The following is a 20,019-nucleotide window of genomic DNA, read 5'->3' as shown; positions in this document are numbered from 1 at the left end:
CAATGGTTAGGCCTCAGCTGGAGTATTGAGATCAATTCTGGGCATCACACTTTAGGAAGGATGTCAAGGCCTTAGAGAGGGTGCAGAAATGATTTACTAGAATGGTACCAGGGATGAGGGGCTTCAGTTATGTGAAGAGACTGGAGAAGCTGGGGTTGTTCTCCTTAGAACAGAGAAGGTTAAGGGGAGATTTGATAGAGGTGTTCAAAATCAGGAATGGTTTTGATAGAGTAAATAAGGAGAAACTGTTTCCAGTGGCAGAAGGGTCGGTAACCAGAGGACACAGATTTAAGGTGATCGGCAAACGAGCGAGAGGCGATATGAGGAAACATTTTTTTAAGCAGCGAGTTGTTATGATCTGGAATGCACTGCCTGAAAGGGTGGTGGAAGCAGATTCAATAGTAAGTTTCAAAAGGGAATTAGATAAATACTTGAAGGGGAAAGATTTACAGAGCTATGGGGAAAGAGAAGGGGAATGGGACTAATTGGATAGCTCTTTCAAAGAGCCAGCACAGGCACGATGGGCTGAAAGGCCTCCTCTTTTGCTGTACCTAACATGATATATGTTACCAGTTGTGTTAATAGTGATGTTGATGTGTAGGTATGTAAGTGAATGTGCGTGTCTGTACAATAAGTGATTCAACAATTTGCCTTGTTTTAAGTCTTTTGTAAACAATTTTACAACACCAAGTTATAGTCCAACGATTTTATTTGAAATTTACAAGCTACTTGTTTTAAGTCAGCACTGAACACATGTTTAACGGTTAAAGCGTGAACTTCGGCTGGAAAGCAAAATATTTTATGTGGCGGTGAAAAGGATACAGGCTTGTCTTTTTTTAATTGTGAAGACTCCATTGACAGTTTTGAGAAGTGATTTTCAAATGCAAGTATTATTGACTTAAATGTACAAACAGCAAGCATTATCACAGGTGAAAAGAAAGCCTGGTCATGCCATTTGTTTCCTCTGGGATATCGTCAATGTGCACGACCACATTCCTGTTTACAAAAGTATGAAAATGTGTAATCTTCAGCAAGATAAGAGAATTTGTTAATCTAACATTTTACCAAACAGGTTAATCAAATTTTCTGTCTTCTCCATAAAATCAGTGAGCTGATTATAAGCTAAAATGGACTTTATGCAGTCTGTACTGTTTGTAGATACCATCTCAATTAAACACAATATGCAATTTGTGTTCCGTTGCTTTTGACTTTTTTACTTAAAACAAGTGGCATTTGAGATATAACTCCACCAAATTAAATGTGGGACCTGATTTCCATCGACTGGTATAAATCAGTTCGAAATGGTTAAGAACTGGTGCTAATCTGATCACAATGGCAAAATAGTATTCAGACAGGGGATTCCCATTGGGAAACACATTGATGGCAATAATAGTGCTAGGGGGAAAAAAACAAATTAAAACAATTGGCACAAAGGCTTATTGAGAACCTAAGAGCCAGCAAAAGAAAAAAATAAGAAAAATGAGCCAGAAATGGCCTAAAAACTGCTGATTGAATCTTCTTACTGGCCCTTTAAGATTCTGTGTACATCTCAGCGTCCAGCAATCCTGGATGTCCATTTACATGGTTGTGAATTGGAGGCGTGAACCCTGCTAAAGATCAGCGAAAGATGCAGGCGGCGGGAACTTCCTCCAGCTGGCTTGTGAGAAAATGTATGATGCACAAAAGGGTGGAGACCAGGTATTGTGGGTGTCCACCTCTTTTTCAATGCTATAACGTCCTATGAACCAGCACACAAGACAAAAATTAGCCCCCTGGGCTGATCTCCCTATCACCAAAGATCTGTGTGATTGAAATCCACTGCTGCAGTATGCTTTGAACAGTCCTGTTGGCACTACATAGCATCTTCACTGTCATGACTAGATTTCACTTGCAGTTATGTAGGATTTACATTTAATTTCTTTCTCCTCCCCCCAGCATCTTGTTTGCGGATATTGTGGGCTTCACCAGTTTGGCTTCGCAGTGCACCGCACAGGAACTAGTCAAACTTTTAAATGAACTCTTTGGCAAGTTTGATGAGCTAGCCACGGTAAGCATTATTTTTTTTTAATGGTTTTCCAGCTAACTTTAACTCGGCATTTGTTTACTGTTCTCTTGATTGGTCAGCGATGAAGAATAAGAATAGATCCCTTTGGATTTCACTTCTCTGTGTTGCCATGGATGTACACTGTTTAACAATCACTAACAGAAAGAGAGTGCAGGCTGCCAGACCATTTGCTTATAGTGACCTTCCAATAAACACTTCCCACTGCATATTAATGACTTGGACTTCAACCTGCATTAATAGACAGTCAATCTGATTTTAAAAAAACTTGAGATTATCTATAGTCAGATTTCACTGTACAATAATAATTTGAATAGAGTGGTAAATGTTTGCTGAGTTGCAACAAATTAATCTAATGCAGCCCCCAGTTTTTTATTAATTATATTTTATTCAGTAATGCTTTGAACATACATGTGTTGCAAAATGCAGTTTTTACTTTCTGAATTTTGTCCAGATGGATAACTTGTTTTCAATATATTTCGATGCCCCATCAGCAAAAAAATGAATCATGAAAGTTTCAACGACTGCTACTAAATAAACTTGAGAACTCTGGGGGGAGTCAGCGGCAGAAGAATTAATATGTTATTTCACAATGCTCCTTGACTTTTTAGGTACCTTTGTTGCTGTGGGTTTCTTAGTGCCTTTGCCCTCCAATGAAGAATGAATTTTTAGATCCTACCTCAGCTACTAAGATGGCAGTTGCTTCTTGTCCTCTCCTGAAGCCCTCCTTGTCCTGCCTCTCAGAAGCATGTAATGTGACGTGGCAATATCAGCCTCTTGCCAAATCTGATTTTTACTCTCTCCTGCAGCGAAATACACTGATTCCTTTTGAGTTCTCCCTGCTCAGTGCAGTTTAGATCAGGAGCTGAGCAGAGTAGGAGACTAAATCTACTTCTTCCCACTCAAATCCTGCTACGTTTTGAGTTCTAAGTGCAGTGCCGTCACAGACCATAATGCATTTTTCTTTTGTCAAGTCCTGGAAGCACAAGTTGTGTTAATGATAATGCAGAACAACATGTTTTTAGTTATTCCTGTTTGAAAAGATTGGAATTTGAAGTGCCAACTAAAGTGAAAAATGACAAGCTCTTAGACATTTTAGGAATATAGGAACAGCAGTAGGCCATTCAGCCCCTCGAGCCTGCTTCGCCATTCAATTAGATCATGGCTAATCTGTACCTCAACTCCATTTACCTGCCTTTATTCCATATCCTTTCATACTACTTCTGTATTTCATTGAGGCACAACTCTGATCATATGTGTAAAGCAGCAAAATCATGGTTGCAAAATATCTAGCACTGCATGTAATTTTTTGAGAAATCTAGTGAAGGGCCAGGATCCAGGGTTCAGGACACCACCAAGGTTGAAAAGATAAAGGACAAGATAAAGTAATGGTTAGATTATGTGAAGCTTGGATTTAAAATGCCTGTAGATCACAGTAAGAATTGAATACTTTGTGGTATACATCACTGATGCTTTGGCTGATTAAATACTTTATTGAAGTTTTGAGTTGTTACAAAGTTTAGGAAGTGTATGCATTCCATTTTTTCAAACTAATAGCTGTAAGAATACTGGGTTTTAGGTATCCCAACAAATATATGCCAAGGAACCAGATGAATCCTTAACACCCTCACTTTACTCCTCACTAAGGAAAGGTTTGGGGCTTTATCACCCAGTTTTGGGTCTAGGATTGAATGGTGCCTGAGTCGGCTCATCAAACTACCTTACGTTACTGGTTCGGATCAAATTTGAGTTTATTTCACCCATCCTCAATTAGATTATTCACAATCTACTGAGTGAGTGAATGAACCCTTTCTTGCAAATCATCAAAGGAGGAGTCAGACAACAACTCATGCACTAATAACTATTTATTGACTGCAAAATCACAACTTAATGTTAAACATTGAGAGCACAAGCATTTAATAGATATAAAGAGATGCAGTCAGAATCATATAGCTATTGAGTAATAAAAAATTAATGGACAGAGTTACTTAACAAAATGAGTAACAGAAGTTGTAAAGGCAATTCAATGTATCACTGTAAATTAGCATTAATTGGATGCTGAGTATTAAATTATAGATGAGATCAGAATCTGAGATTACTAAATTAGTGATGTTAAAGTAGGGTTAAATCCCTAGATAGCTGACAAGTTAACAGCATTAGATAACCAGTCCACTGGAAAGATAAAGTCTTGATGCAGTCGCTTAGCAATGTTTCCAGAGCTTATGTAACCTTGTCCTTATGAGCAACGTAGTTGAGTCAATCTCTTTCCTTCTCCGGCATGCAGTCGTTAGTGTCTGGAGCATTGAATCGGTATCTGTTCCACTTGAATCTTCGGCTCTGGCTGAACCTACCTTATGCACAAGTAATGATATCTGAGCTGGCATAACTCTCTTCTTCCCTGATTTCACACACTGGTACATTAAGTGAAACACTTATCTCTGCCTGTAACTGGCTAATGTAATCACAATTTAACTTCTTTCTCTGACTCTCTGTACTGAAGGTACTTTGTAACTGTTAGGTAAAGGTTGTTGACAGAAGAAGACGAGAGAACGTCTTCTAACTGCAAAGGGGAAGTTTATTTAGCTAAGAGAATTTAAGAACAATTAAGAGAATCTACTCTGCCAATCTACTACCCTACAACTCTAGAGATGTACCAAGAACTCCCTTAAATTCAAGGAAAAATTGACGAATCTGAGTGACACATATTGGAAGGGTTCACCCCTTTTGCTGTGAATCATTTCTAACAAACTTGAAAGGGTCCAGGTGCCTTTGAGCCACTGAAGCATAGACTTCTAGAGACTGTGGGGCCTAAACCCATTAGCGCCTCAAACTGGAAGCGATTCCAACTGCCCACAGTTGTTTTGTGGAGCTAGGCGGAGCACTGCTGCTCCTCCCGACTTCACAAAAAACAAAATTTAGCGAAGTTTGGGGCCTTTTTAAGCAGCCTTGTGCTGTTCCTTTAAGGCCTGCTGGGTAAGCAGCTCAAGACCTGAAAATACTAGGCTGAGCATGTTCATCGCAAGCTTCAACTAGTCTAAACAAATTTAGAAGACTGGATCAGAAATGGTGCAGGAGCTTCATTTCAATATTAAATGAGGCCTGTGCTCATTTCACCCAACTGCCAAGGCCGCCTACAAAAATTTGTTAAGGGAAGGTCATGTCTGACTAACTTGATTGAATTTTTTGAGGAGCTAGCAAGGAGGGTCGATGAGGGTAGCATGTTTGATGTAGTCTACATGGATTCTAGCAAGGCTTTTGACAAGGTCCCACATGGCACACTGGTCAGGAAAGTAAAAGCCCATGGGATCTAAGGGAAAGTGGCAAGTTGGATCCAAAATTGGCTCAGTGGCAGGAAGCAAAGGGTAATGGTCAACGGGTGTTTTGTGACTGGAAGGCTGTTTCCAGTGGGGTTCCGCAGGGCTTAGTACTAGGTCTTTTGCTTTTTGTGGTATAAATTAATGATTTAGGCTTAAATGTAGGGGGCATGATTAAGAAGTTTGCAGATGATACAAAAATTGGCCGTGTGGTTGATAGTGAGGAGGAAAGCTGTAGACTGTAGGAAGATATCAATGGACTGGTCAGGTGGGCAGAAAAGTGATAAATGGAATTCAATCCGGAGAAGTGTGAGGTAATGCATTTGGGGAGGGCAAACACGGCAAGGGAGTACACAATAAATGGGAGGATACTGAGAAGTGTAGAGGAACTGAGGAACCTCGGAGTGCAAGTTCACAGATTCCTGAGGGTAGCAGGACAGGTAGGTAAAGCAGTTAAAAAGGCATACGGGATTCTTTCCTTTATTAGCCGAGGCATAGAATATAAGAGCAAGGAGGGTTATGCTAGAACTGTATAAAACATTGGTTAGGTCACAGCTTGAGTACTACGTACAGTTCTGGTCACCACATTACAGGAAAGATGTGATTGCACTAGAGAGGGTACAGAGGAGATTTACGAGGTTGTTGCCAGGACTGGAAAATTTTAGTTATGAGAAAAGATTGGATAGGGTGGGGTTGTTTTCTTTGGAACAGAGGAGGCTGATTGAGATATGTAAAATTATGACAGGGCTAGATAGAGTGGATAGGGAGGACCTATTTCCCTTAGCAGAGGGGTCAGTGACCAGGGGGCATAGATTTAAAGTAATTGGTAGAAGGATTAGAGGGGAGCTGAGGAAAAATGTTTTCACCCAGAGGGTGGTGGGGGTCTGGAACTCACTGCCTGAAAGGTTAGTAAAGGCAGAAACCCTCATCACAATTAAAAAGTTCTTGTATGTGCAGTTGAACTGCGATAACCTACAAGGCTACAGACCAAGTGCTGGAAAGTGGGTGTAGGCATGATAGCTCTTTTTCGGTCAGCACAGACATGATGGGCCAAATGGCCTCCTTCTGTGTTGTAAATTTCTATGATTCTATGAGAAAAGGCCCTGACCAATTTAGCAGTGGCCCAAACGCCTATGCAGATCAGGTGCAGGCCTTTGCCCTGCTAAATTGGTTATTGTTGTGCCTGTTTTAAGCCATAAGATAGGTGCAACAATGTTGAATTTAGGGCCCCAGGTGTGTCTTTGTTTTATCATCCACCTTACCTATCCATTAAGGTGTCTCACACAAATATGAGGGGAGGCAACATGTTTATGTCTCATCATTATCCCTTGGTCTGAGTTTTCCCGATGGCTTTCTAACTCTAGTAAGGAATTTTTTTTTATATATGCACAAGCCTTTGTGGCTTAATTAGCTTAGGAGCCTGCATTAGTTTGACCAGTTTTGCACCGCCGCTGCTTCCCAGCATTCAGTGCAACTACTATTCCATTTTGTGTGGCCACTTTAAGCTGAATTTATTTTTGAGAAAACATTTCAGGCAGTTTACAGAGCATTTCCCCTACGAATCTTGATGGTACCCTTCTGGCAATATACGGGGGACTTTTCCGACATAGTGCACACAGTCTTTGCTTAGATTTTAATTTTTCAAAACTTAAATAATGAAACAAACCTCAATGTTGCTATCTGTCAGCGTCTCTAGATTGTATTCTTGTTGACTTTTCTAAAACCCTCCAATTGGACATATGTTCCAACATCTTTCAGCATAATTTCCTGAATCGTCTAAGCCTGTAGAATTATGAATTTAGTCACTAACGGTACTTGTATATATAAATTTAGCTTTGTAAAGGTCAACATTTAAACTGGAAATATATTAAATTACCATTACTGGATGCAATTGCTAAGTTCATTGTAATAGATTCAGTTACATTCAATACCTGAGACTAAAAATTTTAAACAATCCTACAATCCAAGAAAACATAAACAAATGTTTCCATTTTTATCCCCCTTGCTTTGAAAATAAGATTCTCCATCTCTTTTAAATTCAATGTTAATCTTTTTTAAAAAAATAAGAACTTGCCTAATTTATAAGTATTTCACAATTTCAATATCCAGTGGAACAATTAGTTAAACTGATTCTTTAGCTTAGTTGAACTGAATAATTACATTTCTTCCTTTTCTTTGGCTGAAACCTATTTTTTAGCGTTCACATTTTAGATTTAGAAAATATTTCATTTTTGTGAAGTCATTGGGATACCTTAGGCATGATTTTAGCTCGGAGCCTGGAACCCAGCACGTCCGTAGATATTCGTGTGGGGAACCCGGAAGCCAAATGAATGCGTTGCAATCTGTGATTGCAATTCAACTGAAGGTCAGTATTTGAGCTTCCGGGTTACCCACGCACCAGGCAGCCAAGAGAGGTGGGGGGGTGTGGATGACATCTGGTGGGCCTTGGAGAAGATCGGGGGGTCCAGCAATGAGGGGGGGGTCCACCATGGGGCGGCGGGGTTCCACCATCTGGGACAGTCAGCCGATCGTGGGTGTTCGATAATGCCAGGTGAACTTGTTGGGCCTGGGTGAAGCACTCTTGCTCCTCCGGGCCCACATGCAATGCAATAAAGACACTCACCTCGTGAATCCGGCCCTTCCCGCCTGCTTTCACCTGACGTGAATTGGAAATGATGGGAAACCCGAACATGTAAGGTTGAATTTATTTGATATTTCTAATACTCAAAAGATTAAGTGCCTCAACTATCGCAATGAGGTACATTGCCCTTTTAAGTATCTGCCTGCTGGCTTTAAGTGGGGATGGGACTTCTGGGTTTCTGTTACGTGCGCATCCAAACGCGCCTGGGTTAAACCCGGAAGTGGGCGCGTTGGAGCCGAGATGCTCCAAAAATCAACTATTCTTACTGCCCACCTGCCCCCAACCCACCCATTCTCAAGGGTTAAAATTACTCCCTTATCTCAATTGGTGAAGTCCAGGCACTACATTTCTTGGTGAGCTTTACCGTTCGTACCTAAACGCTGCCAATCAGGAAATATACTCCTGGCTTCCAGATTAGTCACAGTCTCAATCTCAAGACTTAAATAGAGCAGGGAATGGGGATGGGTATGTGGTCTAAATGATTTAGTTTGCATAATATGAATCCAGTGTTCTTTGTATAAACCGACATGCTATCGTCGATACTGTTGGATACTAAATTGGTGGTTTTACTCGTAACTAGTGTTGTGGGAAATGGAATAATGACATTAGTGCTGCAGAGGATCCCCTTCTGAGGTTTGGAAGAAAATATGCTGGGGGTGGGGAGTTGGGTATGGTGGGTGGATTCTTCTGTGGATCAGATGTGGAAAAATCATTAATAAGTGAACAGACATGAGGCACTGTTCAACATCAAGAAAGCAAGGTCTCAGGAAAAAAAGGCAGGCAGAAAACTAGAGAGGCTGAAAGTTTGCAGTAACATCGCCTGTCTCTGATCCTGCCTCAGCTCATCTGGGCACCGCACTTCAGGAAAGATGTGAAGACCTTAGAGAGGGTGCAGAAGAGATTTACTAGAATGATTCCAGGGATGAGGGACTTTAGTTATGTGGATAGGCTGGAGAAGCTGGGGTTGTTCTCCTTGGAACAGAGACAGATGCGGGGAGATTTGATAGAGGTATTCAAAATCATGAAGGGTCTAGACAGAGTAGATAGAGAGAAACTGTTACTGTTGGTGGAAGGGTTAAGGACCAGAGGACATAGATTTAAGGTGATTGGCAAAAGAACCAAAGGTGACATGAGGAAAAGCTTTTTTACACAGCGAGTGGTTAGGATCTGGAATGCATTGCCCGAGGGGATGGTGGAGGCAGATTCAATCAGGGCCTTCAAAAGGGAACTGGAAAAGTACTTGAAAGGAAAAAATTTGCAGGGCTACAGGGAAAGGGCGGAGGAGTGAGACTAGCTGGATTGCTGTTACAAAGAGCTGGTGCGGACTCGATGGGCCGAATTGCCTCCTTCCTTGCTGTAACCTTTCTATAATTCTATGATTCTATGATCTGCTGCTGAAACCCTCATCCATGCCTTTGTTACCTCTAGACTTCACTATTCCAATGCTCCCCTGGCCGGCCTCCCATCTTCCACCCTCCATAAACTTGAGCTCATCCAAAACTCTGCTACTCATATCCGAACTCGCACCAAGTCCCTTTATCATAGAATCATAGAATGGTTATAGCACGGAAGGCGGCCATTCGGTCTGTCGAGTCCACGCTGGCTGGCTGCCTTTTTTTCCTGAGACCTGTGTGCTGGTGTTGGATGGCGTGGATGTTTAAGGTGGTGGATGGGCTGCCTATCAAGTGGACTGCTTTGTCCTGGATAGTGTCGAGCTTCTTGAGTGTTATTGCAGCTGAACCCATTCAGGTAAGTGGAGAGTATTCCATCACACTCATTAAAGCTAACTGTAAAAAGAAATGAGTTCTGAAAAATATTAGCAGAACTCGAGGTGGATAAGTCAGTGAGCCCTGATGGCAGTCACCCAAGGCTGTTGAAGGAAGTCAGAGAGGAGATAGCAGAGACTCAGGCCATAATTACTCAGTCCTCCTTAGATATGTAAATTGTGCCAGTGGACTGGAGGGTAGTCGAGTTCAAGAAGAGAGAGATGGATAAACTGGGCAACTATAGACCAGCATGTTTAATATTAGTTGCTGACAAACTCTTGAGGGTTGATTTTTACTCCTGAGCAGGAAGATGGCCAAGTGAGTGTTTGGACCATCTGGGAGTGGTAGCAGGGAGGGTCGGACGATTTTAACGGCTGGGCCTCATTGGCATACTGTTTGCTGATTTCCCAACTAAAGCAGTCAGGAAGTTGGCAAGATGCGGCTTTCTGATTGCTAAAATTGAGTGGCTTGGAGGCCGCTGCCGGAGGCCCACAGGATCGGTTCGTGGCAGAAGGTAAGTGGATCGGAGGGGCTCAGCAGGGGAATTGTGGTCGGGGGAGGTGGTGGAGAGCCCAGGATAGGGTGGACCCAAGGTTTCTTGGTGGGGCCCAGAGGAGCTCTCCTGCTCATTCTAGATCCTAGCCTACAAGGAAACCTCAAATAAATTTTAAAAACTTACCTTACGGGGCCTCTTCTGGTCCTGGATGCAGCTCCTGGCAGCTTTGGCCTGGAGGCCAAGCCATCACTGCTCCCCTACTCAAGCTTCAGGTAAAAATAGCCCAATCTGTACATTTAACGAAGGATGCCATCAGTTTCCGGTGGATGTCCTTGCTGCCTGTAAGTTAAAATTGCAGTCAGCCAAATTAGGGTGGGAACGGAGTGGGTAAATTCCCCCATTCCATTTTGACTGACCCTCAACTAGTTTCCGCAGGCGGAGAGAGTTACAGTTGATCCCTTAGAATCTGTAATTCACGATAGCAGTAGCAATAAAGGACATAATTAACAGAGAGGTAGATATAGATTGAGATAAAGGATCGAATGTGATCGATCATGCTATTAAGGGTATATGACAGATTACCAAATAGTGGAAAGGAAAGAAAAATATGTAGTCTAACATATGAAAAGAGTAAATAACACTAAATCATAACCATGGGGAATTTCAACTACCCCCAAATAAACTGGCATTGAGGGAAAGTGAAAGGGGAGAAGCGGATGGTGTTTTCAGTGTGTACATGGCTCCTTTCTGACTCAATACGTAAGAAGCCCAACAAGGGAAAAAGCACTGTTAGACCTAGTAATGGGAACTTAAAAGGAGCAGATAAGAGAAGGATGCTTGGGAAAACACCTAGGGAGTAGTGATCACAACATAATAAGGTTTAAAATAATAATTGAGAGGTATATAGATCGTGCAAAGACTAAAGTAATTGATTGGAAAAAAGCCAACCATGAGAGAATGAGGATGGAGCGAAGGATAGTAAACTGGAGAAAAATATTGACAGACAAAGAGGTGGAACAATAGTGGACAATATTTAAAGGGGAGATCAACAACCAAGAATGAGATGCAATCTATAAATAAAGAGGTGAGAATAAAATTGAATGTACAGATAAAGGCATTTACATAAACAATAATGGAGAGGATGACAAAAGGGAGTGTGAGTTTAGGAAAGAGGTTAAAAAGGAAAGGAAAGAAGAAATATGAAATGAAAATATCAAAGAAATATAAAAATAGTCAATTTTTCTACAGGCAGATAAACAACACAATGAGAATTAAGATAGGATAGGGAATGTACAAGATAAACTAACATGAGATGATACTGAAATGGCAGGGATACTGAATAGATACTTGGCCTCAGTTTTCACTGAAAAGACAAAGAGGAAATGGCAACAGTAGAAGAAATCAAGAGGGATATTGCAACAATTAAGATAGATAGAAAGGAGATACTAGACAAGTTGGCCACACTTACGAAAGACAAGACACTGGGTCCAGTTGGATTGCATTCATGGATATTCAAAGAAACTATAGAGGAGCTAGCAGAGGCACTATTATCTAGAAATAAAATTCAATAGAAAAAGGAATAGTGCCAGATGACTGTCGAACTGCAAATGTAATCCCTATCTTCAAAAAGGGAGCTAGAACTTACTCAGGGAAATATAGATCAGTTAGCTTAATGTCAGTGGTAGGAATGATACTAAAATCTTTGCGAAGAGATTAGGGGCTCAACTTATAGACGTCCGAGCGGGTGGGTTTGTGGCGGGGGGGGGGGGGGGGGGGGCTCCGAAAATCGGGGATTCCCGGGGCGGGTCCGGAGCCCGGCTCCAACCCGCCCACTTCCGGGTTCCCCAGTGACGTGCTTAGATGCGCGCGCAGCCCCTGCATGCAGGACTCCCGCTGGCAATTAAAGCCGGCAGGATCCCAATTAAGGCAATTAATATGATAGTTCAGGTCGTTAGGAGACCTGATTTGTAGGATATTTTAGGAGGGGTGGGATTTTCAACGAAACTGATATTGTTTCCCCTACAGGGGGAAACACTCCCAGTTGAAATGGACGTGTTGCAGCCACCAGCCTGTGGCAGCTGCAAAGGTCCATTTGACAGGTGGAGGGGGGGAGACCCTCACTCATTGCAGGAGGCCACTCCGTCACTTTGGACAAAGTTTGGCCTCCACCACCCTCCTCCTAACAATAAAATTCACAAACTTGCACACTTACCCCGGTGTCCAGACACATTTACCTACCTTGCGGACCCCCTCAAACGTACATCTTCCGGATGGGGGCTGCCATAGCTGCAGTCATGACCTCCTTGGAGGACGAATAGCATCACCAGCCTCACCGGCCACGCCGTCCACCTCTGACATGTGGAGCCCCGCAACACAGTGCTGTGACACATCCACCTTCACAGCAGGAAGGAGGGCAACTGCAGAGAGAGATACATCGCAGAAGGCACTGCCCTCGCCACAAGGTCTACAGACTGGGGCTCAACTTCCTGGACCTCTCTGAGCAGCAGTGCACACGGAGGCTCAGAGTCACTCGACATGTAGATGTGGACATCTGCAGCCTCCTTCATGCCGAGCTGCTCCCGGCTGGCCCGAGCACCACCTTGTCGCTGTCAAAGTCACCACAGCCCTCAACAACTTCTCCTCCGCATCCTTCCAGGGTGCCACTGGGGACATCGCCGACGTCTCTCAGTCTTCTGCACAAAAGAGCCCTGCAAATACACCTACACCCACTCTGTAGTGACACAATGGGTGGCATCAGGTGTGGGTCTTCATGGTGATTCTCAGGAAAGGGCATTATTGCACAAACCAGACAAGATTTGCAAAGACGTGGCAGTAGTGGTGCCAATATAATATGTAATGTGAGTTGATCAGAAATCAAATATAAGTAAAAACCATGACAAACCCTCAAACACCCTTGTGCATCCTCTTCATGCTCACAACACGTTTGCCTTACGCTTCCTACTGCACATATGTGATGCATGCCCTGTGGCTGCAGCACAGGTAGTGGCAGATTGAGTGAGGCTGACCGTGAAAGAGATGCATGAGAGGGTGAGTATGAGATAGAGCCATGAGATTGTATGAGGATTGGGTTGAGTGGTAGTGGTGGGATGAGTACTGGCAAGGTGAGTAAGTGCAGGTAAGATGAGGATGGGGTTTGAGTAGGTGTGAGGAGTGATGTGACAGAGTAGTGTTGGCAGTGCAGAAGGAGATGTGGGGTGGGGGCAGTGATGTGGCAGATGGAGTGTCGGGGAATGAGTACGTGTACTCACTTCGGCTGACCTACTGAGGTCATTGAAGCGCCTCCTTCACTGTATGCAGGTGCGTGATATGTTGGTGGTGCTGGTGACCTCCTCTGCCACCTCAAGCCAGGCCTTCTTGGTGGCAGAGGCAGGTCACTTCCTCCCGTCCGCCGGGGAGGAGATCTCTGTCCTCCCCCTCCTCCTCACCCCATCCAGTAGGACCTGGAATGAGGCATCATTAAATCTGGGATCAGCGTTCTCACTGGGCTGCTCCATGCTGTAATTTTGGCTCCTTTCTGCATATCAGTCAATGGAGGACTGCCCCTTTTAATAGGGCTCCTCCAGCTGACAGCCTATGATGCGGGTGCACAGTCCGCCCGCTGCGCAGCTTTCCAGCGTGAACTCCGGAAGCCAAGGTAAGTACCTTCAATCAGGCTGCGATCGCGTGCGGAGCACCCCAATTTCACTGGGCACGTTACCCACGCGCCCAGTCGACCCCCCGCTGCCAACCTGCCTCCCTCCTAATATTGAGCCCTAAATAACAAAATATCTAGAAAAGGAGAATATAATAAAGAGTCAGTATGGATTTCTAAAAGGAAGAAATGTTTAATCAGCTTCAGTAAGTTCTTTGAAGTAACAGAAAGAGTAGACAACGGCAGTGCATTAGATGTGATATAATTGGAATTTCAGAAGGCTTTCGATAAAATGCCATATAAGAGATATGACAAAGGTCAGGGCGTGTGGAGTCAGAGGTCAGGTATACGATGGCTACACAACAGAAAACAGAGGGTAGGAGTTAAGGGAGGTTTCTCAGACTGGCAGAAAGTGGGCAGTGGTGTCCCATAGGGATCCGTGCTGTGACCACTGGTATTCACGATATACATAAATGATTTGTACTCAGTAATTGGAGGTATGGGGGTAATTTTTAATGGGTAGCCATGGAAGAGAGAGCAGGGGTGGGAGCAGGGGGTGCGGGGAGGGGGAGATTTCCAGACGGAAAATCCAGAAGTATGGGTTTCCCGGATGTCGTTATAATTCTGACGTAAGGACGCCGTTCAATTTTTTTCAGTAGGTTTCCCGTCTGATAGCTGGCCAGATTGATAGGTTGGCTGTCAGTTGGACGGGAGAGCAGCCAGGGAGTTGATGCTAGGAGGTAAGTCTTAGATTGGGGTGGTGGATGGGCAGTCAGTGGGGTTGGCGGTCATCGGGAGGATCAGTCATCAGGGGCTCAGTCATGGGGGGTTCGCACATCAGGAGGTCGGTCATCAGGGGGGTTGGAGCTTGTGGGGGGGCATCGGAGCTTGTGAGTTGGGGTCGGAGATCGTGGAGGTGGTCGAAGCTCGTGAAGGGGGGGTCGGAGCTCGTGGGAGGGCAGAGGTCACGGGGAGGTCGGAGATCTTGATGGGTGTCGGACATTGGGTGTGGGGTTCGGCCGATCGCGTGTGTGGGATCACGGCAGGTAGGTTTGTTGGGCCTGACGGAAACACGCCTGCTCCTCCTGGCCCACAAGCAGTGCAATAAAGTCATTTACCTGATGATCCGGGCCTTCTCGCCTCCTCTTATGTGGTGAGAATCAGTAGGCCGGGAATCCCGGCCCCCAGGGGTTAAAAATAAAAATGCTGTTAAAATGGAGGCCCATAGCCTCTTTAAAAAATTTTACTGACTTACTTGCCTCCTAAAAGTGAGTTGGTCGCCCGCCACTCGTCCCGCCTCCGTTAAAACTGGAAGTGGGTGGATTGAAGGTGGGTTGGGGTCATGTTTTACTTTATTACAATTTTTACCTTCCCACCTGCCCCCAACCTACCTGTTCATGGGGTTAAAATTTACCCCATGGTGTCAAAATTTGCAGAAGATACCAAATTGGGGAAATATAGCTAATAATGTGGAGGATTGCACCAATTTATAGGAAAACATAAACAGGCTTGCAGAGTGAGCGAATAAATGGCAAATTAAATTCAAGATAGCAAATTGTGAAGTGGTTAACTTTCGTAGCAGGAATAAGGAAGTCAATTAGAAGGTAAGAAACTAAATGAGTAGATGAACAAAGAGATCTAGCAACACAGATGGAAGTCAATTAGAAGGTAAGAAACTAAATGAGTAGATGAACAAAGAGATCTAGCAACACAGATACATAAATCATTAAAAATAACAAAGCAAGTTGATAATGCCGTAAAGAATGCAAACAAAGTTCTGGGGTTCATTTTTAGAGAAACAGAATACAAAAGCAGGTAGGTTACGTTAAATTTATATAGAACCTCGGGTAGAGCACACTTGGAGAATTGTGTGTAGTTCTGGTCATTATACTACAAAAAGGATTTTGAAGCACTGGAGAAAGGGCTGAAAAGATTTACAGTGATGATACCAACATTAAGAGGATGCTACTATCAGGAAATATTGAGCAGGCTGGGACTCTTTTCTCTGGAAAAGAGAAGACTAAGAGGAGACCTGATAGAGGTCTTTAAAATTATGAAGTAGTTTGATGGGATGGTTGTGGAGAAACTGTTTCCACTTTTGGGTGTGTAAATATAAGATAGCCACTAACAGATCAAATGAAGAATTTATGAGGAATTTCTTTACACAGAGAGTGGTGAGAATATAGAACTCATTGCCACGTGGAGTGGTTGAAGCGGATAGAATTGATGCATTTAAGGGCAGATGTGAAGCATACATGAGGGAGGAGAGAATAGAGAGCTACTGGGGCAGGATGTGAAGAGGTAATTAGAGTGGAAGCAGGTTCTTGTGGAGTATAAACACTAGCATAGACCATTTGGGCTGAATGGCCTGTTCCTGAGCTGTAGATTCCATGTAATTCTACGAGATCAAATTAACTGAGCATTTTTAAGTGCACAGACTGATGAAGGATAGCTAGCATGGATTTGTTAAAGGCAAGTTACATGTGACATATTTTACAGAATTTTCTTTGAACAAGTGACCAAGTGTATTGCATTTGGATTTTCAGAAGGTATGCAATATGATGTTTCACAATTTGTTGCAAAAATTCAGGTGTATAGTATAAGAGTTAATGTAGCAGCATGGATAGAAAGTTGGCTGATGGACAGTAAATAAATCATTAGGGCTGCTTGGAGAAGGATTGGAAGTGGTGTACCCCAGGTATCAGTGCTGGATCCACTTTTTTTCTAGACATATTTAGGTGATTTGGACATGGGCATAGGGAGCACAACATCAAAATTTATTGATAGTAATGTAGGGGGTTTGGCAAACAGTGAGGAAAACAGTAATAGACTTTAGGAAGACATAGGTGAGTGGAATGGGCAGACAGGTGACAGATGTAATTTAATGCGGAGAAGTGTGAGGTAATACATTTTGGGAGGATAAACAAGTAATGGGAGTATAAAGTCAACCAGAGCGGGGCTAAACAGAGAGACCTGTAAGGGTTCAAATAGATAATTCCTTGAATGTATGAGAGCAAGTAGATAAAGCCATAAAAGTGACCAATTACATTTTGGGTTTTGTAAATGGGCACATAGACTGTAAGAGTAAAGAGTTAACAATCAATTTGTACAAGGCAATGGTTAGGCCACTATAGAAACAGCATTAAAGCCATAGAGAGTACACAGCGATGATGCCAGGGATGTAAACCAATAGTTATGAGGAGAGACTTGAAACACTACAACTATTTCCATAGGAGCAGAGAAAGCTAAGGAGAGAATTGATAAAAGTTTTTTAAATTATGAAGAGTTTTTATGGGGTGAATAGGGAAAGACCATTTCCTCTGGCTGGTGAATTACTAATGAGGAGTCATAAATTTAAATTTATTACTGAGGAGAGAAGTTAGGGGAAATGTCTTTATTTAAGGAATTGTTGGAGCATGGAATGGAATGCTTTGCCATTGGAAGTAAAGGCAGAGACCATTACATTTTTTAAAGCAAAATTGGGTAAACATTTGAAGTAGAGGCAGATAATTGGCTATGGTGAGATCTAGCACAGACACGATGGCCACGATATTTACGGGGAGGTGGAGAGGGTGCGGGGAGGCCTAAAATGGCCGAAGAACGCAGAAAGGCTGGGGACAGGGCGGTCCTACCGATCTTAATGACAGGACATCAGAAAATTATCATTTTCTGGATGCGTTTCACACCTGGCAGGAAAAAAAGATATTCTGGCTAGACCTAATGGTGCATCATATTCCTAAAATGTTTTATCATATTTATATATACATAATCTAATGGGTATAAGAATGATGTTATAGGCACAGATCTCTCAGACTTTATGCAGAAGAAGCACAAATAGAAGAAGTATTGAGAATGACAATTAACATGCCAGGTGCTAAAGTAAACACTTTTAACTGCCGACAATGCAAGCTTCAGAGTCATGGAGATTTTTTTCCACTCAGAGCTGCAAATTTCTCATTATATTTTAAGCATAAAAATGTTTTAAACAATAGGTTCAAATAGAATTACGCCTTGTGTTTTTAAACATTCATGATCCTAACCAATCTATTTTTGAACTGCATAATTTAGTAAATAAGCCACCTGCACAGACTCAACTTCAAAGTGTAGGATGGTTTTCAGTTCATTTGTCAGCAGTGTTGGAGCAGAATAGAGGGAGCATCATTCAGCTTTAAGATTGTGCTGTGCCTGGTGGAGCACTTGATACTGATTCCAGGCAGCAAAAGTGTTCTACTTCTTCATTCTTAATGAGCACAAATTTGCCAAAATGATATGGCCAGTCTTCAGAAAAGGAGGAAATCAGATACCGTTCATATGCTTTATCAGTTTTTTACATAAAATTCAATTATAATAAAAATTCCGGGATGAGAAAGGTGAACAGGATCAGGAACAGGCTGCCAGAGATGTCAGCCAGTGACGTAATGTGCAGAACTGCCACTATCCTACCCATTGTATGTACTGTCCCAGGATGACCTACCTAGGATTGAGTGAAGAACAGTGCTTTAGCAGACTATGGTTTAGTATGAATGATGTCAGTGTCTTTTGCCTTGGTGCTGTGCCTTGATGCTAGTACTTTGTTTCAGATAAATTACAACTAACCTATTGCTCCTTCTAGGTAATTTCCTCTCTGGAAGGAGTAAGTGTGTTGGCTAGCTGAAGGGTGTGACCGACAGCCTGTTGGGATTCTGGTGGCCCTAGACTGGGCTGTGCATAGTGAGGCTCCTGCACATGACTCCGCCATAGTCAATATTGTGGTGGCTAACCACAGTTGTCTGCTTTAAGCTACCTCTTCCTATGCCTGATGCACTAGGTGCTTTGGAGGAGGGGGGGGGGTTGGGGGGAACATCAGTGTGTGCTTTCCCACCCTCTTTTTGCAGAAGGACTTCCAACTCCTGGTCAATCAAATTAACCTTTAATAGTAATGTCCAAATCTGCAACAATTTGGTAAGTAATCAGCTAGCTTTGCCTTCCCAATGCCATTTCAGGTGCTTAACTGGTTTCTAATTGCCACTCGCAGGTGATTTTAGAGCATTTAGCACCACCTTTCTCCTTGGCAGGTCCATTGTATGGGAGAGAATCCCCACAGTTTTGCCTACGGACCGAAAACAGATACATTGTGGATAAATCAGCAAGTGTCATAGGGGGTGAAATTGGTCGTAGCTGGTATTGCAGGATTGGTGATAGCAAATTGACTGTCTGTTTTACACCCACCTCCCGCCCGATTTTCTTTTCCATTGAAATGGTAAAGAAAGTCAGGCAAGATCTAAAACAGGCTTCCAATTCATTACTGTGTGTTTTACGCTACCGCCAAAGACCAATTTCACCTGCATAAACTTTTAATAAACCCACATTCTGCCCATGAATAAATTTCCAGCCTTGTGTTTTTATGTAGGCGTCTATAATAAATCCAGGTAGTGGTGTGAGCTGATTTCAATTGGTAGGTACCATTAAAAAATGAGTAAGCATCTCATAAAACTAAGCAACTAAATTGGCCAATTGTTTTTCAAAGTTATTAATTCCGAACGGACAAGTAACAAGAACTGACGAATCAAGTCCTAGCAGGTCACAAAAATGTAAACTTGGTTTGAGTCGTCATATTGGTCATTTTTTAGCCCATGAAAATATACCCACATAAGTAACATTCATAACATAAGCTCATAAAGTGAAATAATTCAGAGTAAAATACTTGACCCTCACACTCTTTTAAGTGCTTGAATTGCTTACCAACAATGCCCATGAGGCAGTGGGGTGCCTTTCGCCTGGAAGTTTTCCTTCCCTCAGATCCTGATAAGTAATCACCCCACAAAAAGCCCCACATGGGATCTAGTTGTTCGGTGCACACACCTGTCACCCCTCCCATTATTGGATGTATGCTGACACCTGGGTTTTATTGCATGTCATGGTAACCAAAGGTAATTCTCACTTTTTGCATTAATTTTAAAAGACAACAACAAAAAAAGAACTGTAATAGATGGTGGACCCCCAGATCTTTGCCCTCTCACCCTTGTTGAGCAGGAAGCTCTCCAAATCCTGGGGAGGGGGTACAGAGGGTGTTGAAGACTTGGAAATATGTTGGCAGATGCCAGCTACA

General features: G+C 42.9%; 1 protein-coding gene across 1 annotated transcript in view; it reads left to right on the top strand.

Moving 5' to 3' along the window:
* LOC137342003 (adenylate cyclase type 1-like) overlaps nt 1-20,019 on the top strand; it is a 259,297-nt gene that overhangs the window by 30,117 nt on the left and 209,161 nt on the right. The window contains exon 4 of the mRNA XM_068005581.1: nt 1,936-2,047. Coding sequence (XP_067861682.1) covers nt 1,936-2,047 — 112 coding nt within the window. The remainder of the gene's footprint in view (nt 1-1,935; nt 2,048-20,019) is intronic.

This window comes from Heptranchias perlo, chromosome 2 (assembly GCF_035084215.1).
Source record: "Heptranchias perlo isolate sHepPer1 chromosome 2, sHepPer1.hap1, whole genome shotgun sequence".
In the NCBI taxonomy this organism is placed as follows: domain Eukaryota; kingdom Metazoa; phylum Chordata; class Chondrichthyes; order Hexanchiformes; family Hexanchidae; genus Heptranchias; species Heptranchias perlo.
The sequence above is the reverse complement of the archived record's forward strand: the minus strand, read 5'-3'. Positions and strand labels throughout refer to the sequence as shown.